General features: G+C 38.4%; 2 protein-coding genes across 2 annotated transcripts; one reads left to right on the top strand and one right to left on the bottom strand.

The window, feature by feature from the left end:
- The first annotated feature begins 6 nt into the window (after window positions 1-6).
- On the top strand, window positions 7-3,701 carry LOC130570856 (striatin-like). Its single transcript, XM_057361301.1, has 2 exons — window positions 7-385; window positions 467-3,701. The coding sequence occupies exons 1-2, from the start codon at window positions 316-318 to the stop codon at window positions 634-636; spliced, it is 240 nt and encodes a 79-aa protein (XP_057217284.1). The 5' UTR covers window positions 7-315; the 3' UTR covers window positions 637-3,701.
- A 128-nt stretch (window positions 3,702-3,829) lies between these two features.
- Window positions 3,830-19,290, bottom strand: LOC130570855 (opsin-5-like). Its single transcript, XM_057361300.1, has 7 exons — window positions 19,185-19,290; window positions 17,310-17,547; window positions 13,557-13,762; window positions 12,696-12,795; window positions 12,510-12,614; window positions 11,592-11,815; window positions 3,830-10,273 (listed from the first exon to the last, which is right to left on the bottom strand). The coding sequence occupies exons 2-7, from the start codon at window positions 17,425-17,427 to the stop codon at window positions 9,800-9,802; spliced, it is 1,227 nt and encodes a 408-aa protein (XP_057217283.1). The 5' UTR covers window positions 17,428-17,547; window positions 19,185-19,290; the 3' UTR covers window positions 3,830-9,799.
- Window positions 19,291-19,809: the final 519 nt, after the last annotated feature.

Below are 19,809 nucleotides of genomic sequence, written 5' to 3' on the forward strand. Positions count from 1 at the left end.
AACAGGGTTGAGAATAGTGTGGCAGGTTGAAGATTGTAACAGGGTTGAGAATAGTGTGGCGGGGTTGAAGATTGTAACAGGGTTGAGAATAGTGTGCCAGGTTGAAGATTGTAATGGGGTTGAGAATAGTGTGGTGGGTTTGAAGACGGCAACAGGGTTGAGAATAGTGTGACGGGTTGAAGACTGTAACAGAGTTGAATGGACACATTAGCTTTCACTTGTTTTGATGGATTTCCTCTGAAGCGCTGTATTTTACTTTAGGCAATCATGTAATAAGTCAGATTTATATTTTGTTTAGGTAAGCTGATTCACTCAATGGTGGCTCATCTGGATGCTGTGACCAGTCTCGCCGTGGATCCAAACGGACTCTATCTGATGTCTGGCAGTAAGTGTCGCACACACTCGTGCACTTCCTGTTTGATTCTTTGCATGTTCTGTGATGAGAATTGTGATGTATTCGTCTCAGGTCACGACTGCTCCGTGCGTCTCTGGAACATGGAGAGCAAGACGTGTATTCAGGAGTTCACTGCTCACAGGAAGAAGTTCGAGGAGTCCATCAATGACGTGGCATTTCACCCCACCAAGTGCTACATCGGCAGCGCGGGATCAGACGCCCTCGCCAAAGTGTTCGTATGACCTTTGACCTCTGACCAAAACTGCTTTCACAGAGTCGTAAGAGGGGAGTGAGGCTTGGACCCTGAGCAGTAAACGGGATGGTGAATGAGGGGTGCGATGTGGGTTTGAGGTTATGCAGGAATGAATGATGGTGTCTTGAGGAAGTAGAATAATCTCGTCTACGCTCTCCGACACCCCTACGCTCCCTTCATGAACCCCCAACTGCGTCTGACTCATCCGGGCAGGCCTGGGTGCACCACAGAGGGGTGTTCCTGCCCCGCCGAAAACGTTCAGATGGCAGTTTCTGCAGTAAGGTGCTCTTTAGGGTTCCTCCATCAAACATCTGTGACACGCCTCTCCACTGACTGCCGGCCTCTCTTCAGCCTCACAGGACGTTGAGCGCTTCCCCACTTCTCTCGATTTCCTTGCGTGAGCGTTCATTTGACCCGTGCGATGTTTGATCCTCTGGTTTGGTTTTACATTTTCTCCTTTTAAAAACACGTGCCTTTTGCTTCAAACACAGTCTTAAGATTGTCTTTTCTTTGCTCTCACACTGTATTCAAAGAGGGAACTAAAACAGCGTAGCGTCTTTCATGTTTATAAGTTACCAAATGCATCCGATTATTCTAACATCAGACTTATTTAGATCTGAATCCGTTCAGTGATTTTAACACCGAATGTAAAAGTCACTTCTCTTGTACGGCGTTTACATGATGTGACACTGGAGCGACAGTCAATATCGCAATATCAATGAAAGAACATCTTACTAAACCTTTTACCTGGAATCAAAAGAAATTCGGTACATTTGAAAGAAAATGAAGCCTGTTTTTTCTCCACTGTGTTTTTAAATTCTGACATCATCTTCATGACAGTTTTGCACATCATCACTATGTTTGTTTGGTAATTCCTTTAGATTCCTTAGTCATTGTATAACATTCATCAACATTTTTACATTAATTAAAAAAATAATTTGCAGAGTGAAAGCAGTACAGTATAACAAATACTACCAGAATATCTCATCTTTTTAGGATTAACAGATTTTTTGAGGGTCGTGCTAAACTGTCGCTGAAAACAATGTCACAGTACAGAAATTCGAAATGGTTTAACAATAGGCTTTGTTTGATTTATTTATGTTATAAATCATTTCCTTTGATTTTCTGGTAAAATATCTGTCATGTGACACACTCCGACCAGTTAAACTTTATGACGTGTGTTCTGTTGGATTAATATTGAAGCTTGTTTTCAATGTTTTATGGTCAAATATGAGCTCGTATCAGAGCAGATCTCGCACCGTCACGTCTGTTTTGACTTGTTTTTTTAAACATGGACATTTGTGATGCGTGTCGTACCAAAAAACTGGAGAATTGTAATCATTTGACTATTTCAGAGCAGATTCTACACTCGGAAGTCTTACATTAGAGCTTCAGTGTGTTTTTGACAGGCTGAACTCTGTACAATGATTCAACATTTATGTTGGTCGGACGTTTAAATCTGTCGTGATGTTTATTTATTTTTGTTTGCCTTTAAAGCCAAATGAACTAGAATTTAGAGTTGAACTTGAGTAAGACTTGACCTGCACACTTAATATAATGATGTAATGTTCTGCTTTAGTTCTTACATCATCAGGTGTGTGTGAATCACCTGATGTCTTCTGCTCATGACTTTCTCCTGCATCACTGGTGGTTTATGTTTAGATGAGATTATTTAAAAATATATATATTTTATATATAATTGTTTGGAAGTAGTGATATTTTTCTCATTGTGTGATTGCTGAGCGAGGTTACAGATAGGTCGTGACTCGAGTTTAAAGCAGGAAGAGGTTTTATTTTAATTCTTGTCTTATATGAATTCGTCTGTGATTACTTGAAATATCTGCGCGTGTGTGTGTGTGTGTGTGTGCGTGTGCGTGTGCGTGTGCGTGTGTGTGTGTGTGAGAGAGTGTTTTCATTCTAATCTGGAATCGTTTTGCCTTTAACAGATAACATGAGCACTACAGAACAAGTGTTTGTGTTTCCTTCAGGTCCTGTGACGCAAGGGAATCATGACTTTACCAAATGATTTTAAAGAGAGAGAGAGTTCACTTGTCATCATGTACTCGCCCTCGTTCTTAAGCCAGTGTTCATTTCTTACTGCAACCGAGCACAAAGCAGATTTAGCAGGACATGTTTTAATCATGCAAGTGAATGATTTTCTCCGCAGATTCACTGTAATGAATCAAATTTAAGTGAATCTGTGTGATGATTCATACGCTTCATTCGCACTCATGTTGAGCCATACTTTAACTTTATGATTTCTAGCCGAATGAATGTTGGATTCTGAACAATGAGGATGAGTAAATGATGTTCATTTTTGTTTGAACTGTCTCTTTAAATTTGGTTAAAGCTCGTGCACAGGGAGCTGGGTGGGACGTTGGCGTGCGTGAGCGAGCGTTTGTTGTTTTTCGTACTGGTAAATATATTTTCCGATTTCGTTCAATTTGGTGCGTATTAATTTTAGAGATATAAGATATGTATAGTTTTAAAGTATTGGTCAACAACCTATTTATGAACAGAATACAGTGTATATTAACCTGCAAAGCTAACAGTGACGATTAACCAATGTTTGTGATCTTAGTTGTGCAGGAGAGTGTAGTTTAGCGCCACCTGCTGGTCAGAGATGGGAACTGTGTCACGGACTCGATGATTTGATTACTGATCGATTGACACGCTTCAATAAAAACTCACACAAACAAAGTGAGAAGTGTATATTTGAAGAGAATTTGAGTCTGTTTTCACATTAGTGCGTCATCTTGACCTGAAAGTCGTATGGCATGCAGTCACTTCAAATGTGATTGGACGAATGTTATTATGATGTCATAACGGGATATTTGCAGTCTGGATATTGCCTGTATAGAGCTGTCACTGAACTTTTAACCTTTCGGCTGTATAGAGAGTTTGGAAAGATTGTGTGAATAAATGCTATATTCCTCTTGTACATATTTTTATTATTGATATTACAGTTTATTCTTGATTTCTTGTTGTATTCTTTCCCCCCAGATGGACATTTATCAATATAATACAATAATAAAGAATATGTTGTATTTCACATTGTTTTGTTGTAGTCACTGTGATTATGTGCATACATGATTTTGGCTGACATGTTCTGGGGACCTGGAAAAACGCTATTTTAAATTTGACATTTAATTTCTTGCACTAAACTACACGGAGGAAGTACTGATGGCGATGATGGTATAGAGTCCATGCGTGTGGAGTATGTAAAAGGCATTCTTACTAGAACTTCATTACAAATACTACTGGTCAAATATTACTCTATTACAAGTGAACCTTGCAAAGACTTGAGTTTTTTTTAAAGCGCATACTTCTTTACTTGTACTTAAGTATCTAAAGTACATTTTTATTAATTTATTCTTACCATACCAGTTTTGATTCCAAAGTTGTGAAAACAAAAATTAAAACATTTAGATATTAGCCTGAAGCTTACTGGTCACTTACAAAAGAGTGTATTCATGATCAGATTTGTAACTATAGTTACTATAATGATACTATGGAGTTCATGATTTCTCTCAGATGTTTGTGATATAAAATCATCTAGTAGCCTCCATTAAATAAGACAATGACGATTTTATCAGACTATTTAAAAAATCAAGTTACCCTCTTTATTTTTGTAGTTGTACATCAAGATTTTTCTACTTTCACAAAGTTCTTGCATAAAATTAATCGGAAGATTTAAGAAACTAGGGATCCACCGAATGTTCGGCAACGGAAAATATTCCGTTATAATATAAGTTTCGAATAAATGTTACCGAACATGACGTGTGATTTGATCAAGCAGCGCAGAGAGAGAGAGAGCGACGCACGCGCTTTAGTAATGCAGCAAACATGTCGGCCCGGTGTTGCCAGATTGGGTGCTTCTTTTGAACGGGTTAGACCGGAGAAAATGCATTGGGCGGGTGGACAAAATTTTGGCTGCTTATGAAATTAAAAACCCGCCCAAGCAGCTTGCCTTTTCTTTGCTTTTGATTAGTCAAGTTATTTCAAAACGTTCGAAAATAATGTGTAGTGCAGTCATAAACCCATTATTCCTTAACACAGCCCTTATTGGTTCAGTTTAACCAATCAGGTCTGGGATAGGGAGACCTCACCTGTCAATCAATCTACAGTTGAGATCACGTGATGGCTCGTGAGTGACGGGGTTTTGGCGCGATAAAGGACCAGATATTGTATATTGAAGAGATCGCAATGTCCCAAAGTGGCCCAAATATATGTTGCACGGTGGGGCGAGTAACTCAAATCTCACAACGTGGATTACACAGGTGGTGACAGACGACTCGAAGACTTTGTAAATATAACTATAACTGAATTCACAGCAGTTGAATGATTTAATAAAAATCTAACTGAATATGGGATTCTACTCACGTTACTTCTGTTCATCATACTCGTCCTTGACAGCTGCGGGACTTGATAAATTTTGCGTTATATGTTCTGCAATATAAACTTCACGAAAGACATACTGTAGTTCTGTCTGATGTCAAGGCAACTCTCAAAGATAAGCGCATTATTGTTGCTGCTGCTGTTCTTTTTTGTTCTGTTGTGTGTATCAATGAATCGCACATTTTTGGCTGCTGTGGCGTGTGAATGAAGTTCATGAACGAGTGGAAAATGCCTACTAACCTTTCTGAATCAGATTAATTATAATGGGCACTTTTTGCACAAAATGTGTTTTTTGAGGGTTAAAGTCATTGGTTAATTTCTTGATTGTCGCTTTGAAGTGGTTTCTGGACATATTAGTCATATTTTCTAAATCTCTTTCATGCTATTTGATCCGTTTGACCTGTTTTCCTGGTTTAATTATATCTTTTCATAGTTCGTTTTAAGGAGATAAAATGGTGGCAGTTAAAATTTGGGCTGGTTTTAGTTGGAGTGGGCGGGATTTATTGAGCGTTTGGGCTGGAAATCGTCCACCCAATCTGGCAACACTCTGTCGGCCGTGTGGAGCATTTTTAAGTGTCAGAGAAATACATCACGAAACTTGCCGCGCCGATGTAAATTTCGAAATGAAAGCCTCTTTACCGGTCGGTAACTTTACTTCAGACTGGAGCGGGTGGTCTGACAGTAGCTCCGCCAATCGCGACATCCTTTGACATCATACAGTGGTCGCGTGCGCACAGTTCCATGGACTAAACAACTTGTCAAAGTATCCGGGCCACGTGTGCACCTTCTGAGAGAACAGTCAGCTTTTGTGGGCGGAGTTTGGGGAGAGAGTCAGTCAGAATTTCTTGCATGGATGTTTTTTTCCCCTTTAAATCATTTTTCAGTGTAGCCTATAATAATCAAACAGTTTTCGTTCATTCATATTTTTAGCTTGTAATGTTGAATGACACTTTTTAATGAAGTGTTTTGTATGTAGGGGTACAGTAGTCAGTTATAGGCCTGGTACCGGCTATTCAAGAAGGGAGAGGGGACAATTTTTTATTTTAATTTACTTGTTTTGCTCAATTATACTTTGAGTTATATTGTATTATATTGAAAAGCAAGACAAAATATAAAAAGCACATTTTGACCATTCAGTTTATGCAATAGTGAAAAAATTGGCTAAATAAATAGAAGAAATGCGTTCGGTCAAGTTTCAGTTTTATTCGGCCAAGAATTTTCATTTGATGCACCGAAATGAAAATTCTTGGCCGAAGCCAAGGCAATAAGAAACTAAAGTTGACAACTGATGAATGAAACAGCAGATCAGCGATATCAACCTTGACCACCAGGTGTCACTATGTGTACGCATGAAATCTGAAAATTACGTCATGTCCTTTGCTAATATAACGTTAGATCATACAAAAACAAGAACTATTTTGGGTCAATAAAGAACTAAGATTTTTAGATTTTTCTTTTTCAAACCGTGTTTAAAGTTTGTTTGTCTGTTTGTGCTGTGTCTGTTCTCTGATTGAGTAGCATCTGTGACTCTGACACATTTTATCTGACAGATCTCTGGGTGTGAACTGTGATTGTTTGTGAATACACCGATAGTCCGCAGGTGTAGTATGATGCAATATGGAAAATAAAAATAATAAAATCCAGGAGGGTGAATTTTTATGCTTTTGTGAGCATGTATGCCTAAAACGTCTAAACATTTTTTTTACCACATTTGACACGTTGTTTTATGGGACACACAAAAAAGGTGGTGGGGCTGCGCCACTTGGTGGCCTTATAATTAAACAAAATGTTAAATTGGCTCTAACTACAGTACCTTTGGTCGGATTGATTTCAAAATTGTTATGCTGTGTCTTCGTCTCGGTTGTTATCAATATTTCACCACTGTCATGACCTGAGAGTATATGCACAGTTTCGTCACAATGGCCTTTTGTTATACTTTTGTGCATATCTCTTTTTTTGCACATCACTACAAAATTTGTTGTGGTTCAGAGCGCGTCGCTGCGACCTGCCTGCACCGGATGTCCAACCAGGTCCACATCAAAGTGTGACGTCAGAAACCACGCCGGTGTCTAATACGTCAACACCACTGTCCCGCCCCCAAAACGTACACATGTCGACATGCGCCCTGTCGGCAGTCTAGGCATCTAAATAAAATGTTGTCGTTTGTTTTACTAATACACGATTTCAAGTTTGTAAATGATGTCTAGGCTGAAGTAAATTAAATCTAGGCTACCCCAATTTGGTAAATAATGTCCAATATGCAGAGCTCATTTCGTCATCAAAACAGAACGCTTGTGTTGATTTATTAAAGTTAGGCTTATTGTTAATCAAAACTTTTATACCTTACCTTATTCATTTATGTAGTGAGATAAATTCCTACTTATTAAAAGGATCAATCCTACCCTACCCAAACATATTTTAAATATTATGTGAATAATTACATTTTGGTATTTTAAAAGTCACAATTAACATGTTTTCATTCATTTATATAAGTTGTTTCATTTTCTAAACATATGTTCCACTTACTAAATTCTAAACGTTCAAATGTTAGGCTCCACCGCTAGTTCTTTATATACAGAAGCCTACACATACATAAGCACAAGAGAGAGATTGCTTGTTTTGATAGATACGTTTAGTAACATGGCATTGACCTTCTGACTTTCTGACCTTGTTCATCAACATGAATTTACATCTTCATTGTCCTCTTGATAACAGATCACAGGGTGCCTATGGGGTGACTGTTTTGTGGTGGCAGACTCTGACACCCTAAAGTCAGATACGTGAATGGAGTATTTGTATAGCATCTTTCTAGTCTTTAAAACCACTCAAAACATTTGACACATTCAAAATATTCAACATTCTGTGTCCTCTATGTGCCACCTTATGGTCTAAAGTTATAAGCACTTACTGTATATTGTGTTCTAAATGCTTTTACATTTTTATGTCTACTTTTCAAAAACTCATCATCAGAAACAAGTTTGTGCCGTTGAAGGGCTTGACCCCATAATTGCTGCTTGCAGCTATATTTTACTTTTAAATAGTGATACTCTATAAATAATATTAATGCAATTATTAATGTCATTGTTTTAAAGATGTACATCAAATTAGTCACGTTTCTTTTATCACCCCTTTGTAAGTAATTTTACTATATTGAGTGTAAAATGATTTTAGCATATGAGGCCATTTTTCTGACATTTTCTTTGTTACATTGAAAAACCGTTACCAATGCTGATCCAACAGAATTCCTTGCTTTCAGTTTTTAAACACTGCACAAACTTTTGAACGGAATACAACCAATAAAACATTTACAACAATCATTATCTTTGTTTAAATTTTATATGGAATTCAAAAAATTCAAAATCATTACACCCCACTATAAAACAATATGGTGTTGTTAACGTTACTATTGTTGGAAATTGTGAAACAGGGTTGCAATTTGTACCTGACGGTATGTATTTTGTGGCGCTGCAAAAAGTGTACAGGGGTACGTATTTCCTATGAGACATAGTTTTAACTTTTGTTTTTATCATACTGTCAAAATGCATCAGATGAATGTACAATAAAACCAAAACGAAAAATAAAACTTTTCATGAACAAAGCACGTTTTAGTCCACCAGAAGTTTAATACAGTGTGAAGTTACGGCCAGCGTGGCATAATTAAAGTTTCAACAGATAAACACTCAGCAACACAAATATCTTTCCATTGATATGAAAATAATAATAATGCCTATTCTTGTATTTTAATTTCAGAAACCACAATTTACCAATTATTAAAATGATCATTCACTTACGTTCTGACATTTTGTGCTGCCATTTCACATGAGCTAGGTTTAGGGTTTGGGTCAGTCTTGTAATTCTTTTTATACAAAAAAGAGGCGTTACATTTCCATCACATGTTTGCATGTGATTCCACCAATCACTACGCACTGGTGAACTGGCCAATCATAGCACACCTCGCTTTTCAGAGCCATGAGCTTTGTCAAAAATCCACACGCCCATTTCAGAGAGGCGGAGCAAAGAGGAGAGATACAAACATGCACCCCATATGACCCATTTAATAATGTTCTTATATTTTCTCTTGAGAACATGTTAATCCGGCGTGTTTCTGTGTGAATTATGGAAGAATCTGATGTGAGCGAGGCGAGGCAGTGAGTTACAGTATGCAGAGAAATGTCTTGATATTGTTGCAGCTGGTCCAGGAAAGCATTGTTTCAATCATGTGCTGTAAATCTGATGGAGGATGTGTACAGGTGGTGATATGGTCCTTCAGGTTGTGATCATAGTTTGTAACTTGCCAATGTAATCCTGAATAAGATAGAGGTGTTTCCTACACGTATAGTAAAACTCATATAAAACTCATTTGTTTTCATTAGCATTTGAAAATGTCTTTTAAATGTGTTCATTGCTGTTGTGTGGTATGTGTTTAAATGTTGATTTTCTGCTTTCTAGTCTTTCTGTACAGCACTTTGGTTTCCACTTTCTGGTCTTGAAAGTGCTTTATAAATAAAGTTTGAGTTGAGTTGAGTATACCCTATAGGCTAATTCAAAACTTTATTGTGCACACGTGTGTATGTATGGGGGGGTCTACAAGACACTTGAGATTGGGGTTTAGTGTTTTAGCAATTCAGAAAAACTTTAATAGTGATACAGTTGAGATGTATACATTATGGGGGGGAAATTGGGCTGCTAAAATGATATTTAATGAGTTCAAATATAAAAAGAAAAGAGGAAAAAGTGAAACATTCCCTCATGATCTACAGTCTGACACATTCAGACTCGGGTTCGGGCGTGTCGATGAAGAACACATTTTTGTTGGCAGGGGGGCTTTCAGGATGACTGCCCACCCCAGAGTCAGGGCTGGGCGCGGGGTTCAGCGGCTCTCGGCCAGGCTGGTTCTTCACCTCACGCTTCTGTAACTGGGGCTGCTGGTTGTCGTGCCGCAGGGCCACGGGTGACCCGTCCGCCCTCCCCCGGATCTTTTTGAAGCGTTTGAGTTTGACGTTATCTCTCCCATCTCCTCTGCAGGGCAACAGCACGCTCACGTCCCGGCGGAACTTTGAGCTCAGGCCGAAATAAATGAGCGGGTTGTAGAAACTGGCGGACTTTGCGAAGAGCCGCGTGAAGATGCTGGTGAGACTGGGCACGTGGAAACCCCACGCGGACCACATGGACACCACGGCATACGGAGACCAGGCGAGAATAAACGCCGTACAAATCACAATAGACACCTAAGAGAACAGAAGAGAACAGCTTACTGAGAAACATGACTAGATATCCATTTACATTCATGCATTTGGCTGAAGCTTTTATCCAAAGAGAGTATTCACATAAACAAAGGTAAAAATGGCATAGTAAAGTGCGAGTTTACTTCTGCATCGGACCGGCGCCGTAACCTAAGCAGAGACGTGTACCCTATGCCATAGCCTGGAGCGCACCTCTCCAAAAATGAAACAGCGCATCAATGCGAAGCGGACCGCAAGCGCTGTGATTGGTTTGCTTGAACCCCCTCCCTTCAGGTGATGTGATAGTGTCGGGTTTACTCATAAATAAATTACGTGTTTTTCTGTATTTAAAGTCCCTGTGAACCGGAAGTTGTGATCGTTTTTACTTCCGTATTTTGACGCATTTCCGAATGAAATGGAATTTTGAATGAGAAAAATAGTAGACGTGGCTTTCGTCTTTCTTTGCGATTTGATTGGATGTATAAAAACAGCCGTTGTGGTTTGAAATGGAACTGGCAGCAGACTGACAGCTAACGGATGCTCCGCCCAAGCCGTCTAACATGCACCATTTAAGATTTGTAGTAATTACTTTTTCAGATTTTAATTTAAGATTATGAGTAGGGCTGCTCGATTATGACAAAAAACATAATCACGATTATTTTGGCCAATATTGAGATCCTGATTATTTAACACGATTACTCATTAACTTTTAAAACAACATAGAAAATAAATAACTTTGCTTTTAAACTGTGAATTCAATTGAAAAATAAATGTAAAGAAATAGCACAGCTGAACCACTGTAAAAGAAGGGGGTGCGCTGTGGATTTATACCACGAGAAAAGAGAGGATCCTTGCAAAATTGAATGTGGCACAATAATCGTTTTACCTCGATTATTTTGTTTTTGTAATTGTTGAAGCCAAAATTGACGATTACAATTAATTTTCGATTAATTGCACAGCCCTAATTATGAGGGTACATGAATTTGAAATGAAAGAGAAAGACCCACATTGATCAACTATTTACAATAAACACTGCAATATTTCATGAAAAAATAGACATTGTCATTTTTTATTTCACTGGGACTTTAACAACTCAAGATGCAAAAGTGACTTTTACTTGCCGCTACCACTGCTAATGCTTCTCAGACAACATACGCCATGAACTGCTTCTTCTTTGGCTCTTGTCTTGCTTACACAAGCAACACGCCTGTGCACATTGACGCCTAGTGGCCATTGCCTGCCGATGCAGACAACGACGCACAAGTATAAAAGAAAACTGGCACATTGGTCTGATGCAGAAGTAAAAATCCTCCTTAAGACTCACAATTGTGACGTCTCTCTCGATCTTGCGCTGTCGGTCGGTCAGGTCTCCCTCTGCAGACATGGCGTTTCCTCGTTTCACTGTGTTTATAATGGAGATGTAGGAGAAGAGCATGATGAGCACCGGCATGAAGAAGCAGAAGATGAGAATGGAGATGATGTAGGACTTGTGGATGGTGGAATAATTGGCTTTCACCCAATCGATCTCACACGTGCCGTAACCTCGATCTGTCAAACAGAGACATTCACAGACACTGAACAAACATTCTGTCGGGATGATTCATTACATCTCACTGCTTAACTCTGTCAACACAATTTAGAGTTTGAAGTAATGATGACTTCAAATTATGAAGTTATGAAGTGTGTCCTCTTAAACTAAAATCAGGAATGAATACTTTCAGTCTACTGTTTATGTACTTCTCTTAAAAACATAGTTGTAAATTAGCTGTGTACCCAAAGTTCACTATTATTATCACACTTTAAAGTCCCAGTGAAATTAAAAATGACAATTCTTATTTTTTCATGAAATATTGCAGCGTTTATTGTAAATAGTTGATCATTGTGGGTCATTCTCTTTTTAAAATGTGTGTGCCCTCATAATCTTCAGTTAAAATCTGAAAATGCACTTCCTTCCTGTTATGATGACTATCCATCTTAAATGACGAATGTTAGACGGCTTGGGCGGAGCATCCGTTAACAATATTTGTCTCTTTAGAAATTCCATTTCACTAGGAAATGCGTCAAAATACGGAAGTAAAAACGATCGCTACTTCCGGTTCACGGGGACTTTAAGTATACTTGAAAGGACAGTTTTGCGAACTAAAAAGTGCACAAGTATGCACTACTGTACATTAAGTATACTTGAGCTTATTGAACCTGAAGTATACTTGCTTTGTAATGGATGTGTTTGATTATTTCTGACCTGTGTAACTGCCCCAGCCGAAGATGGGCGCACCGGACCAGAACAAAGCTCCCATCCAGATGAAGAGAACACTCATGATGACTGTAGTGTTGCTTATGCAGTGAGCTGTGAAGGGATCAGAGATTCACATCAGCTCGTAGGATTCATTCAGACACTGTGAAGAATCAATGTGCCGCTGTTATTCACCTTTACTGGGATGACAGCCCTTGATGTATCTGGTGATGCTGATAACGGTGAGTGTGTTGATGCTGCCCAGACCAAAAACAAGAGTAAAGAATCCATCCACCTGACAAACAAACAAACCACGGTGTGTATACATTAATCAATATCACTGCAAACAGAACATTTAGCAAATGATCTTCATTTATAACAAATGCTCATTTGTCTAAAGCCACTTTTTGAAACAGCTAAACAATAAATGAAGTTTACTAAACTAAACCATGTTTAGAAGCAATGGAAAAAGAACAGCATAAAAGAGATGTATTCAGTCTGAGGATTAGTCACAGTTGCCCAACAACTGCAAAAAGAGAATACAGATGTGATAGAAAGCAGTAAAACGATTGTTAACGTCTCGACATTCATCCATCAATATCTTTATCTTTCTGTGTATGCGAGCGGACGCTGCTGGTGGTTATGACATTAGTTAATGATTTCTTTAACACACACAATTATTCATTCTCCTGCCTTTAATGTCACATCCATCAACACCTGCTGCTTTTATTCACACCTGTGAAGATCCTAATGGATTTCACATCATGTCCATCATCCATTATCATCTTCTGAAAACACACGTCACGAGGTGCCTTTATTCATTTCTTCATAATGTACACACACACACGTCATAAACTGAAGTCACGTGAGTCGCACTGCATGATGCTTCTGTACTGCGCACTGATTTTACACACGGAGTTGAAAGTTAACTTAAGTTGATGTTATAAACTAGTAAGCAGCAACACTCTGACACGGTTCACATTTAGAAGATGTGCTGGACTTCTCATCAGCGTCACGTGTGTTTGTGTGTACAGACGGACTGAAACGTTCATGCACCTGACACGTCCACACTGATGTGATGAGGTATCCATTGTCCTTAAAAACATTAAAGATCTCCAGGATTCCTCTGGAATATCCAAACACAGAGATGCTGGCGTCAGATATGGCCAGATTGAGAGTCAGATAGTCTGTGGGCTGCAGAGATGATCTCTGTTTGAAGAGGACGAAGATCACGATACTGTTCCCGAACCACGACAACCAGCCTGCAGAAACACACACACACGCAACAAGAAACAAACACACACACACACACGCAACAAGAAACAAACACACACACACACACACACACGCAACAAGAAACAAACACACACACACGACAAGAAACAAACACACACAACAGCAAACACACACACACACAACAAGAAACAAACACACACACGCAACAAGAAACAAACACACACACACACACACACACACAAACGCACACGCACACAACACACACACACACAACACACACACACACACCAACACACACAGCAACACACAACACGACAACACAACACACACACAACACACACACACACACAACACAAAACACACACCCCACACACAACACACAACAACACACACACACACAACAAGAAACACACCACACACAAAACACAGATAACAAACACACACAAAACAAACAACACACACAGACACACACAACAACACCCCAAGAAAACACACAAACACACACCCAACAACAAACCACACACACACACACAGAAACAAACACAACAAAACAGACCAACACAACACAACAAACCACACACGAACAAACACAACAGAACAAACACACACACACAACAAGCACAACACACACAACACAACACAACACAACACACACACCACACACGCGCACACACGCGCACACACCACACACACACACACACACACACACAGACACAAACACACACACACGCACAAACACACACACACACGCACAGACACAAACACACACGCACAGACACAAACACACGCACACAGACACAGACACAAACACACGCACACAGACACAAACACATGCACGCACTCACTCACACACACACACACACACACACAACACACACACACACACACACACACACACACACACACACGCACACACACACACACACACACACACACGCACACACACACACACACACACACACACACACAAGCACACACACAGACAGAGACAAACACAAACACACGCACACACACACACGCACACACACACACACACACACACGCACGCACACACACACACACACGCACACACACGCACACACACAACACACACAACAATAACGCACACACACACACACAGCACAATAAAACAGACACACACACACACACATACAGCACAATTAAACACGCACACAAACACACGACAATAAAACACACACACACAACAATAACGCACACACACACAGCACAATAAAACATACACACACACGCACACACACATACAGCACAATTAAACACGCACACAAACACATAAACACACGACAATAAAACACACACACACAACAATAACGCACACACACACAGCACAATAAAACATACACACACACACACACACACACACACAGCACAATAAAACATACACACACACACACAGCACAATAAAACATACACACACACGCACACATACAGCACAAATAAACACATGCACACAAACACACGACAATAAAACACAGACACACACAACAATAACGCACACAGCATAATAAAACATACACACACACATAAACACACACACACAACAAATGTAGATAAGTCAAGATACCAATGACTATGAATAAAGGTAGTAATAACAAGTTTTCAACACTTACCAGTAAGCGAATGTACAGTAATATACAAAGTTGATCAAATCAGTTTGTATACGCATGACAGAATCAATTCATAATGTACTCAGTTACAGAATCTCTAATAATTACAGTTTTTTTCAACTGCTTACACACATTTTCAAAAAGTTGCCTCNACAAGAAACAAACACACACAAAACAAGAAACACATACACACAAAACAAGAAACAAACACACACACACAAAACAAGAAGCACACACAACAAGAAACACACACACACACAACAAGAAACAAATAAACACACACACAACAAGAAACAAACACACACAAAACAAGAAACACACACAACAAGAAACAAACACACACAAAACAAGAAACACATACACACAAAACAAGAAACAAACACACACACACAAAACAAGAAGCACACACAACAAGAAACACACACACACACAACAAGAAACAAATAAACACACACACAACAAGAAACAAACACACACAAAACAAGAAACACACACAACAAGAAACAAACACACACAAAACAAGAAACACATACACACAAAACAAGAAACAAACACACACACACAAAACAAGAAGCACACACAACAAGAAACACACACACACACAACACAAAACAGAATAAAACACACAACAAAAGAACAAACACACACAAAACAAGAAAACACACACAACAAGAAACAAACACACACAAAACAAGAAACACATACACACAAAACAAGAAACAAACACAACAAGAAACAAACACACACAAAACAAGAAACACACACAACAAGAAACAAACACACACAAAACAAGAAACACAAACACACACACAACAAGAAACACACACAACAACAAGAAAGTGTTGTTTAGTTTAGTCAAGTTTACAAATGACTATTGTAAAGTGTAGTAATAATATAGTTTTCAACCTTACCAGTAAGCAGATGTGACAGTATATTACAGTTGATCAATTCAGTTTTGTAGTACGCATGAACAGAATCATTTCTATAATGTACTTCATTCTAGTATTAAGTATTCTACAGAAATCTTTTTCATATTAAACACCGTGAGCAAATAGTACTGTGGTATTACCATTGTTTAAGACACATTGATAGTCTGTAAATACCACGGTACAGAAATCCAGCAATAAGTTTATTTTAATCATAATAATTCAGTATGTTGCTGACTGACAGCACGACTGTAATATCACCATGGTAACCATCACAGATCGTCATGTAAGAAAGAATGATGGTGTCTCTCTGACAGACGGACAGACAGGATTTATTCTGCCATCAGGACACATAAGAAGTCTGATCTGATGTGTAATCCACACTGTCTGCTTCAGTAAAACACTCTTAACAAACATACGGCCGTTCTACTTTTACAACAAGTTCAAGAATTAAAGGTTTAACCATTAATAGAAAAGAACATTAATGAGCATAAGGATTTATAATATACAGTAACACTGGGGGTTTATCATTTATTAAAACACATTTTAAAAGTGCAACTGTAAATGTGTACATTTGTATAAAGCTGTATATAACAACTGTGCTTACAATTATTAAAATATAAATGACTGTTATATGAGTGATATGAATAGTTGAATGCAGATTCATTAAATATATATATATATATATATATATTTACCTCAGAAAATTACTGTATCGAACTACTAAACAATTTATGCAGTTTGTCTTATGCAGATCTCACATAAAAAATACTGCAGTACACTTTATTATATACTAGTATGTAGACTATACAGTCTGTAGTGTATTATACGAATGACTGTAGAGAAGCACTGTACATCGACAGTTATAGTGTAAGGTTTGAAACCTGCCAAATCTACTACAGTTCACAAAATACAAACGATTCTTTAAATACTAAAGAACAGAGTATTTTCCATATGGGTTAATTTACAGAATAACTTCAAGAGTTCTTAAAGCTGCAGAAAACAAATAAGAGTGCACTGACCCAGAATCAGCAGATAAAAGCCGATGATGGTCTCGCCCTGATCGGACAGAGGCTGATCGCTGCTCATCAGACTGAAGTTGTTGTTTCTCCAGGGGATGTTCGCGTGCTTCACAGACATACTGCGCGCGCTTCCACGAGCCGAATGAGCGAGTGTCCTCGCGCAGCTCCGTTAAAAGCGCGTAAGACGCGAGTCTTCCGCTGCGCGTCTGTCCGTAAATCCCCGTTAAAAATACCCCGTCTGATAATCCAGCAACAGCCGGAAGAGCAAGACACGAATGAAAAACAACTTTACCACACATCAAGTTTCTGTCTTTTACTAAATAACATAACGGTTAACGTAAAGAGAGATTTTTTGCAATGTTATAAAAACGCGCAATCATGCCCCTGATATTGAACATACTGAGAGAGAGAGAGAGAGAGGTCATGATGTGCTGGAAATGTTTTTGTGTGTGAAAGGGAACATGATCAGACCTCAGATCGTGTGATCAGTCAGTCAGATGAGATCGGAGTCTCCGGTCAGTGGGGTTTGAGATCGTTTTTAGCTAATGGGATCAGAGTTAACGAGTTAAGAGCAGAAGGTTTCAGGATAATCTCACAAACCTTCACACTAATACATGCAAATTCTCATCAATAAAACGGATTATTCATCTCAGTTGTATGGATTTATTACATGAAGACCTTTCATTTTCTTCAGACTTTACACATCGCACCAATTGTATTGAATAGAATCAAACATCAGCAGCATTTTATTCTAAACCTTTTATTGCATGTGTCTCCGCGTGTGAGTTGGCTGTTTCAGTCATTACCTGCATATAAAAATCCAGCCCATCATTTCTGATGAGTAATGTTCTGACGCAATGAAGAGCTTGTGTCTTTTGTTTCGTTTGATTTGTTTTCTTCATTTATTGGTCAGAGTGCACTCTAAACTCTTTTATTCTGTCAGGTGGCACTTGTGGAAGTCTTTTGTTTAGAAGCACTCTCTGAGAGACAGACGGGGAGTTCTGACTCAGTTCAGACGAAGGTTCAGTAGGTGTGAAAATGTGAAATGTCAACTCATTTTACTTCCATACAGCACAACGCATTTCAACCCTAAAACACTCAGCATCAAGAACGCGTATGAAGAAAATCAACCACTCATTTTCACACTGACTGAAAGAAAGAGATCAGAAGATGCTCCTCAGATCATCTTCTCTGTAGGTTGTGTGATTTAACAAATACATTCTGGTATTATTGCAAATTGTTCTAGTTTATTGAAATTTTAGCCTCCCAGTCCTGATAACAATATTTAAAATAAAAATATACCTAAATTAAATATACTTTGATTGAATAATTTAGAGTTTCTGACAATCCAGTGACATCAATGTACATTGCATAGAAAAAAACTTGCAATAGCACCATGCATTTAATGCCGTATTCTCTTTCATTTTTCCCCCAGTATTATTTTTATTACATTTCTTATTATGATGTATGTAAAGGTGCTTTGCAACTATGAAAATTGTGAAAATCGTTATATCAATAAAATTGAATTGAATTGTTTGATGAAGCTCTACGGTCTTGATTTTGCATAAAAGGATAAAGACTATTTTTAAACACATTAGAAAACATGCATCATGATGTCTATAGCAGGTCAACAAATCGATGTTTGAATACTTCTTATAGTTTTATAACTGTGCTGTATATAAATGACAGCAGTGTTTCTGTGACAGGAGGATAATGGATTATATCTGAAGTGAATGAACAAAACTTCTGTTTGCTTGTGTGATGATACTTGAATTCTCCTGTGGACTCATCCATGTACTTCTATATTAGTCTCACGTGATCGATAAAGAACATTTCTGCTTTTCGTTTCATTTTACCAGAATAGAACTTACTGACCTGAACCTGATCAGCTTTGTCCCACAGACAGAAGGAAAAGCCTCTCCACCGCAAAACATCTGATGTCTACAATACAACAAAGAAAACATATGAATGAAACGCATTGAAGTCAAAGTCTGTATCACAAATGTACAGGATGAGAGAAAGAGTTTTAAGGGTTCCGGTTCAAATCTCTGAACGGTGAAGTGTTGCAGCTGTAAACAGAGATCAGAAATATCAAACCGTAGAAAATAAACAACAGGACATATCATGTATCATCAATAAATAATAAAACGAACAGCTTTTAATATATTGATTAATAAACATTTAAATGAACTAAACGAATCACCTCCATCATCAGGACATCATCTTCAGAACATCTGGAACCTGTCACACACTGCAAATGTTCACCAGCCCCCAAAATCCCACATTTACTCCAACACAACTAACAAAAGAAAGAAATATGAATGACTTTGGTAGGTGGACTATTATCTAGTTAAAAAGGTGTCAATTTAGATTCCAATTTGACTTTCGCTAGGCAAATTAGTGCTATTGTTAAAAGCAGTTTCTTTCAGCTAAGATCCATTGCCAAAATCAAGATGCTTTCTAAGAAAGACCTTAAACAGTTATTCATGCATTTATCACC

This window comes from Triplophysa rosa, linkage group LG20 (assembly GCF_024868665.1).
Source record: "Triplophysa rosa linkage group LG20, Trosa_1v2, whole genome shotgun sequence".
Classification (NCBI taxonomy): domain Eukaryota; kingdom Metazoa; phylum Chordata; class Actinopteri; order Cypriniformes; family Nemacheilidae; genus Triplophysa; species Triplophysa rosa.